Genomic DNA, 8766 nt, shown 5'->3' with positions numbered 1-8766 from the left:
AGGGCGCTAGATATGGACGTGGCTACGTATGCCTTGGAGCGAACGCGGCAGAAGTACTATGCTGGGGGCAACAAGACAGGGAAACTATTGACACATAGGCTGAGGGCACAGGTGCACTCTAGACATGTGCAGGCGGTCATAGATAGCAATTGACGCCACCGCACCAGGGATGAAGATATGGCGGCAGACTTCGGCCACTTATGAGCGCAACTATACGCAACCGGAGACATTCACACAGACGCTTGCCCATTATACATCGAACAGGCTCCTGTCACAAAACTGCTGCCCTTTCATGCTGACTAATTGGATAAGGATATTGACGAAGCAGACATTTATATGATACCAAATACATATGTTTTCAGGCCTATAGTCTTCTTTTGATGTACTAAAGAAAGACACCAGCAGAAATCCACAGAGTGGTCGCACGCTCCATTCTGTGTGTCAGTCAGCTGCAACGTGCAGAGCGAACGCAAGGCTTCCGAGAAATGACATGCCAGCTTCCAGCTTTTAGCTTGCTATTGCCAAACCTCATATCTTTCAGTAAAAGATGTCGACATGACATGACCTGCCCTTGCTGGTCAAATACGTGCAGAACCCACGTACACTAGAAACGCCGATTTCACCTTTATGGAAAAACCCAATTCTGCTCTTGTAGATGACACGTGGGTAATGTAGGCACACTTTCGAGCCTTAAAAGGGTATCACACCATATGTGCACTTCACTGATTGGTCTAGCAGGTCATACCCTCATCCAGATTACGTATGCTATGATGCCCATCCTGTGGGGGCATATACCTATAAAATGTCTCTGCACTGTCATACCAATTGGGCACTCAGTGAGCTTTTGCTGAGGTCTCCGTGTGCACGTATCTTGCATTGTGATTACTTTCTAATTGGGTTCCCAATAAATCTTGCATACTCAAACATGCTGAGAGCGAATTGTTTATTGAACTGTTGTCATTGATCTTTTATTCTTGCAGTTAATCATTGAGGCTTCAACATTTGGTGAAGAATGCTGCGGGCCCAATACAGCTGACTGGCTACACCGACGGAGCGGACACTGGATCGGACCCTTTTGGCACCCTTCTGAGGGCGGGATTTGAGGTGATAACGTTCTGTTTGTTTATCTCTCCCCGGCCTGGTTGGTTGCTGGAGGGGGTCGGATCCTGTGGATGATCCGTGTGTGACCTCTCTGCTGTCTTTGGTCTTGTCCTGCTATTTTTCGCTCTCGGCACGCTTGTGTTGTGTTTCGGACTCTGCTGACTCTTCTTACTCTTGGCTCTCTATGTCTGACGAGGTGTGCCTGTGTCCTGGGGATATTTACAAGGCTTGTTCAGACTCCATGTCTTTCGTGGTTCCTTTTCTGATCACCTTCTTCATTCTGCTGTTTCTGGCTCTGATGGTTTACGTGTGTTTTTGTCACCGCACGACCCGGGAGGTAGCTCCCGTCTAGCTCTCTTTTCCTTTCCTCCAGCCCTCGGTGCTGTTGACCTTTCTGACGTTCTGTGCCACGGGCGTGTGTTCACCTCTGTCATTGCTGCCTGAAGTCCACTGCCGTCTCTCACATACATTTTTTTTATCTTATAGGGTCTGACCTTGGTCCCCTGCGTTTCCTTGCTGGCTGGTGACGGCAAGCTTCTGCAGGATTCCTGGCCAGCAGTAACTCTTTGGTGACTTCGTGTCAGTGGGCCCTTGGCCAGCCATTGAGGGCAAAGGTCTGCAACCCCTACCCCGCCGCAGAGAGTCACCGGCAGCTGGGATGCGGGATACCATCGCCAGACCATTCCCAGCGGGTGCAGTGGACGTCGGTAGGCTCTAACAGACAGGATGAAGCCCGGTGAGTACACTTGGGAGGGGACTTTAACCCTCCGGTATTGGGTTGTAGCAGTTGGCCCCTCATTGTGAGCTGTGGCAGTTTGTGCTCCCCTGTGGGTGGTAGCAGGTAGCTCGCCGTTTTAGGACGTGGCAGTTTCGCTCCCCAGAGGGGACTTTAACCCTCCGGTATTGGGTTGTAGCAGTTGGCCCCTCATTGTGAGCTGTGGCAGTTTGTGCTCCCCTGTGGGTGGTAGCAGGTAGCTCGCCGTTTTAGGACGTGGCAGTTTCGCTCCCCAGATCGGCACATAGTATTTGTGCCTGTTGAGTATCGCGATACGAGTGGCCAGGTTGGCTACTAGATTTAGTTTATACTGTGTATCTGATAGATTGTGATTTTATTTGTTCTCATGAGCTCTGGCCTGGGTCCAGCACCATCACCAACGCGCAGCTGGCCTAATATTTTGGCATTTATGAGGAACGCCCCGGGCGCTCCTGGCTCTCTTGCTAACGCCAGTCGCCCTGCCTGGGTTCCGCCTCCACCCTCCCCCTGGAGACGTCCACCTAGGGGCCAGAGTGGTTCTAGGTTCGTGCCAAGGGGACATACTCGGCACGAGGAGGGGGGTGTGACGCCTAGTACAACAGTGTTTCTTTTCTCAATCATTATAGGTTTCATTGCATTTTTTTATTGTGTACTTGTGATGTGCTTGGCCTATGTAGTGGCCAAATATTGCTAGGAAGGAGGAGTATTTTTTTGGCTAGGTTCTAGGTTACCTTTGCCGGCTTATCCATTTAAACCGTATAATAAGAACATTACTGAAGGAGATCTGGTAGAAAACATCCATCTCACACACCCAGTTACCAACGTTGCCAAATAAGTACTCCCGCCCACAATACCCCTGGCCTCTGGAAGGGACTGGCTGGAAAGACCGATTAAAGTGCACCTCCCTAAAAATAGAAAATTTGATGGTTTATGATAAGAGTTCTAATATTCCCCTCACTTTTTTTGGGACTAAGTACAGCAGACCCACACACATTCTCTGCACAGAAGGGTTTTTCTACAGCGCTGCTGTGTAGGATCCCCGTATTTGTCCTAGATGTTTTTGTGATTGACTGAACAGAGTGAAACAATTCACCACTATCGCTATATTGTTGAATGCCAGCACCCTGTGGCACAGCCGCACACAGGGTCTGTTTTCCTACCTTACCTGCTTCTCAGGCCGTCAAGGCCCAAACAAACAAAATAGGATCTAGCTTCTTTCTCCCTTGTGAAAATGCTTCGGTGAATTGGCGTACATGACCTGTTGGGGTGATTGATGTATGGCTTTCTTGTTGCCCTCTTGCAAATACTGTACGGCTGAAACATAAGTGAAGTATTTGTCAACCTATTGTGTCACATGTTACTCTATTGACGTCCACCCCGCAACCCATTTGTCTGGTATACTTGAACAGTTATTTGTAAAGCGTTTAGGACTAGCTGCTGCACACGACTCAACCATGGGAAACCTCAATAGTAAAAAGAATTTAAATACGACTCAGCCAGCCCCACCCAAAAACTCACCTGCATATAATGTAGCTATAAAAAAAGGCTTAAGCTCAATAATGTACACACATAAGTGGCATGATCTGACATCTAAAAATAAGGATCTCCAATTCCCATGCAATGGCACATATGACATGGCCAAACTATCATACTTACGCCAAATGTTAAATATAAAAGGAAGGAAAATTAGAACTTTAGAATGGGAGGCGTACCATAATTGGGACTCCGTGTTAAGCGATATGCGTTCAACAAGCGCAGTAAAATCTAAAGTCCACAGCGAACTTATGGAAATTAAAAAAAATATATTACAGGCAAAATTGGAGGGGAGATGGAGAAAAGAGCAATTAGATACAATAGGCGCATTCCCATGTGTACAAGTTAAAGAAGAAGAGGCAGAAGACCAAGTCTTAGAAGATATTCTTTTGGGATGCCTGGGCAGTGAGTCACTGCAGCAGGTACCTGAGCCAGAACACACTGAGCTAACCTCCGGGGAACGAGACGCAGCCATAACCTTTGTACGCAGAGCATTGAAAGATAAGGTTGCGAAACCAGAATTGGAATCTATCCATGACCTGGCTACGCTGAAATTGATGAGAAAGATAGCTGTCAAAGCCGCTTCAGATTACAACGACAAGAAAAACAGCGTTCTCAAACAATGTATTAAAAAACAGATTAAAATACCTAAGCTAATAGACAGTCCGTGGCAGCAATTATTTGAGGATGGATCACAGGATGACTCACTCAGCAAACAACAATGGCATTCGCTAATATGGGATGCATTTACATATGTCCATCACACAGAACACGACATTTCCACACTAGAGCAGTGTTTGACAGAAACAGAGCCAGCTCCAGAGAACAAAAGAAGAGGCAGTTTTGGGGGAACGGTGGGAGGGGCTTCAGCATCAAATCCAAATTCACCAAAACTGATGTTAAAAAGTGATTCTTTAAAGTGTCAGGCGCTACTACAGCAGCTTGTTGAGGGCTCACTAACTGTGGACTCTTTTATAAAAACACAGCATAGGAGATATTTAGAGAAAACACTGTCCTTAGCACGCGCAGAGTTAATGAACAAAGCACCCCAGGCCCACTCAGCATATGCAAAGCAAGTTGACGCCCAGACGACCACAGGCAGTCGTGCCCAACTTCCAGAAAAATATGATTGGGAAGTAGGGAAGTTCGGATTCACGGACCCAGATTTAGTAACATGGGAGGAGTCTAAGTTGCAGGACACGCTTGAATATGCTATAGATAAACTACAGCAATGGAAGCAGCTAATTCACACATGTGCAGTAATTAACGTAGCCCACTCCCTGGCCCACTCCATCGCCGCGGCCAACACAACAGGCAACTCTACAACAACAGAGGCCCCATCACTTATCATGCCCCTACGAGAGATACCACCACCACCTGGCAGCGCGCCAAATGATGTAGCATATGTTTATGTCCCATGGTCAAGGCAAGACATTAGCGCCTTCAGCAGAGACTTCCCCCGTTTACGCGAGGAGCCCAGGAGATGGTACGAAGAGCTTAGCAGAATGACATCATTAGGAGGTTTACTGTGGCGCGACCTCGACACGCTCTTTAACATCATCATCCCAAAAGATCTGTGGGAGGATTGTAAAAGAGCGATTGAGTGGCCAGAGGTTGAACCAAAGCGGGGGAACGGAGGGACACCAGGCCCAGAAGTAGAGGAGTTATACAAAAAAGTAGTGGGACATTTGAAGGAGAGGGTGCCGGAAGATAGGGTTGATTGGAGCAAAATTACAAGCACCAAACAGGAAAAGGATGAAAGTGTGAATGCATACTTTGACCGCCTCCTGCAAGTATATAGGCAGAACAGTGGATTGAAAGACCCCATGGGAGATGCAATGCCAGCTCTGGTAACTACATTTGTACAAGGCCTCGCACCACCCATCAGGACACACCTTCAGACTTCTTTCGTCTGTTGGCAGCAGGAGAAAATAGAAAAAGTGCTGTCAGCGGCGAAATATTGCGCAGATTTCCAGGCTAGCGCTCAGGCAATGGAGACAGAAAAACTGAAGAAAGGAAAAGTCAGGTTAATGGTGGCACAGGAACGGTTCTATAGCAATAACAGAGGCAGGGAAAGGAGCAGAGGGGGGGGGCGAGGCGTAGGAAGACAGCAGACCGGTAGGACACCTTCCTTACCCCGCAGATCAACCTCCCTGCCACCCCAAGGAACAGCATGCTTCTATTGCAAGGATCCTAATCATTGGAAAGCAGATTGTCCAATATTAAAGAAAAGAGGTGAGGACAGTAGGTACAAACAGAACAGCGGGCAACAGGGCAGACACCAGCACGCCAACTACACTCAGCACACAGAGTACAGAGACAACACGCCACATGAAAATGAGTCCCAGCAGCAATGGGCAGGAGGGGAGGGATGGACTCCAGTAACGAATGACTGGCCCCCACCCCCACCCCCAGCACCATTCTAGGGATGCCTGAAAGTGGGAAACTGCGTGATAATAGCAGCACCAGCAATATTAGTAGATCAATCCGGACCATATGTAGAGGGAGAGGTATTGGGCAGGGTTGTTCCATTTCTAATTGACACAGGGGCTCAAAGATCAATGCTGAAGGCACTAACAACGCCTGAAGCTCCACTTTCTAGGACTACGATAACCGCAGTAGGCATGACTGGCCAACCGATTACAGAATACCTTACTGAGCCACTACAGTTTGTAGTAGGCACGATAACAGTGCACCACCAATTCATCCTTAGCAGGTTCTGCCCCGTGAATTTACTGGGGAGAGATCTGTTATGCAAATTACAATGCACCATACACTGCTCACCAACAGGGGTCTTTTTAGAGAGCAAGGCAAATGGTTTAATGGTACAAGCATTCATGACATGCCCCGACCTCCAAATACCGCCAGAATTACGACATTGTGTGCCGCCAGAGGTCTGGGCAACAAGTGCCAATGACGTAGGGCGGGTATTGAACTACCCACCGGTACAGATAAAACTGAAGCCAGGGGCAGTTCTCCCAAGAGTGCCACAATACAAAATATCAAAAGAAGGGGAGGAGGGCATCGCACCAGTGATACAAGACCTCCTGAAGCAAGGAATTTTAAGGGAGATTCAATACAGTCAATGTAACACCCCGATACTTCCTGTGAAAAAAGGATCCAAGGGCCCGAACGGGGCCCCTGTCTATCGATTTACTCAGGACCTCCGAGAATTGAACAAAATAGTCTTACCATCTTTCCCAGTGGTCCCAAACCCAGCGACAATATTATCTAATATACCTGTGTGGGCTAAGACTTTCACTGTGATGGATCTTAGCTCCGCCTTCTTCACAATCCCCTTGCACCCTGATAGCCAACACTTCTTCGCCTTCTGTTTCCGACAAAAAAGATTTTGTTGGACACGGCTGGTTCAGGGCTATACAGAGTCACCATCCATTTTCACACATGCCTTAAAAACAGATTTAGACTCCCTGGTACTGAAGGAGGGATCCACACTTATCCAGTATATTGACGATTTGCTATTGGCCTCACCTTCAAAGGAGGCTTGTGTGAAGGACACCATCGCTGTCCTATGCCACTTAGCATTAAAGGGATACAAAGTCTCCCCAAAGAAGTTACAGTTTTGCCTCACCTCTGTGAAATACTTAGGCCACGAGTTAACAGAAGGAACAAGAAAACTGTTGCCAGACAGAATCTCGACAATAACACATTTTCCCAGACCCCGCACTCAGAAGGAAGTTAGAGCTTTCTTAGGAGTTGCAGGATACTGTCGCCATTGGATACCAAACTTCTCTCTCATTGCAAAACCTCTGCAGGCATTGACACACAAAGGCATACCTGACACTGTACCCTGGTCACAAGAATGCGAGGCAGCCTTCAAGGCGCTAAAAAGGGAATTAGAAAGAGCACCAGCACTAGGAATACCAGACTATGGGAAAGACTTTCACTTGTTCTGCCACGAGAAATGGGGGTGCTCGACGGGGGTCTTGGCTCAGAAACATGGAGCTTTCTACCGCCCCGTGGCATACTATTCTGCCACTCTAGACCCAGTGGCTGCAGGGCTCCCACCGTGTCTGAAAGCAGTAGCTGCTGCAGCACTCGCCGTGGAACAATCGGACAACTTAGTGCTAGGACACACACTAGTGCTGCACGTGCCCCACGCCGTGGACACACTTCTGACATCCACTAAGACACAGCACCTCACAAATGCACGCCTCACCAGGTATGAGTTGGTACTCCTGACACCACACATTATCATCAAGAGGTGTACCACTTTGAACCCTGCATGCTTGCTACCCACGCAGCATGAGCTGGAAGACTTTGACTCAGATGATTCCTTCCATGATTGCGCATTGGCAATAGACAGGCACACTAAGATACGACCGGACCTTAAAGACACACCGCTCCCAGATGCTCAAGGGGATCTATTTGTAGATGGGTCATGTTTAAGGGATGACACAGGAGTACTACAAGCATCCTATGCAGTGGGCACAGCAACTAAATTGCTGGAAGGAGGGAGACTGACAGCAGCAAAAAGTGCACAAGCAGCAGAACTTGTGGCACTCACCAGAGCATGTGTATGGGCTGAAGGGAAGAAAGTAAATATATACACAGACAGTCAGTACGCCTTTGGGGTGGTCCACGATTTTGGCCAGTTATGGTCAATGAGGGGGTTCCTTACATCAGCAGGCCAGCAAATACAGCATGCACAGTTGATTTGTGACCTCCTCCAAGCACTGCTATTACCTTGCAAGGTGGCCATAATAAAATGTGCCGCCCACACTTCATCAAAAGACCCCATCTCCAGAGGCAATGCCTTCATTGACCAAGAAGCAAAGAGGATAGCGCTTACAGGTTGCGAGCAAGCTATGGTACAACTAGTAGGCAACAAGACAGACACGGAAGAGGATAAGGGTTCACTGCATTTTGATCCAATACGTATTCAGAGGGAGGCAGCTGACAGTGAAAGAGAGGAGTGGAACCAACAGGGATGCAAACAAACTGAAGAGGGGCTATGGGTAGGACCTAATGGCAGGATATGCTTGCCTTCAACCATGCTCCCTTCAATGAGTAGGTTGTTCCATGGACCCTCACACGTGGGGCGGGATGGCATGATCAGGTTATTCTCCCAGTGTTGGTACAACACGAAATTCCGCCAGACAGCAGAGAGGCTGTGCAAGCAGTGTGCTGTCTGTGCGCAGTACAACACTGGAAAAGGTATCCCAACTGCGCCTGGCCACTTTCCACCCCCCCATGGACCATTTGAAAGCCTTCAGCTTGATTTTATAGACATGCCCCCTACCCAGTCATATAGGTTCGTTTTGGTAATTGTTTGTATGTTTAGCAAATGGGTAGAGGCCTATCCCACCAAAAATTGTGATGCCCAGAGCGTGGCAAAGTGTTTACTTAAAGAGCTA

At 48.1% G+C, this 8766-nt stretch overlaps 1 protein-coding gene across 1 annotated transcript; it reads left to right on the top strand.

Moving 5' to 3' along the window:
- Window positions 1-327: 327 nt before the first annotated feature.
- On the top strand, window positions 328-5827 carry LOC147679535 (uncharacterized). Its single transcript, XM_086943120.1, has 2 exons — window positions 328-1942; window positions 2073-5827. The coding sequence occupies exon 2, from the start codon at window positions 3310-3312 to the stop codon at window positions 5812-5814; it is 2505 nt and encodes an 834-aa protein (XP_086799246.1). The 5' UTR covers window positions 328-1942; window positions 2073-3309; the 3' UTR covers window positions 5815-5827.
- The last annotated feature ends 2939 nt before the right edge of the window (window positions 5828-8766 follow it).

This window comes from Lissotriton vulgaris, chromosome 11 (assembly GCF_964263255.1).
Source record: "Lissotriton vulgaris chromosome 11, aLisVul1.2, whole genome shotgun sequence".
NCBI lineage: Eukaryota > Metazoa > Chordata > Amphibia > Caudata > Salamandridae > Lissotriton > Lissotriton vulgaris.
The sequence above is the reverse complement of the archived record's forward strand: the minus strand, read 5'-3'. Positions and strand labels throughout refer to the sequence as shown.

What these genes read in the sequence shown, in the direction of transcription:
- LOC147679535 (XM_086943120.1), top strand. Translation starts at nt 3,310, where the DNA reads ATGGGAAACCTCAATAGTAAAAAGAATTTAAATACGACTCAGCCAGCC.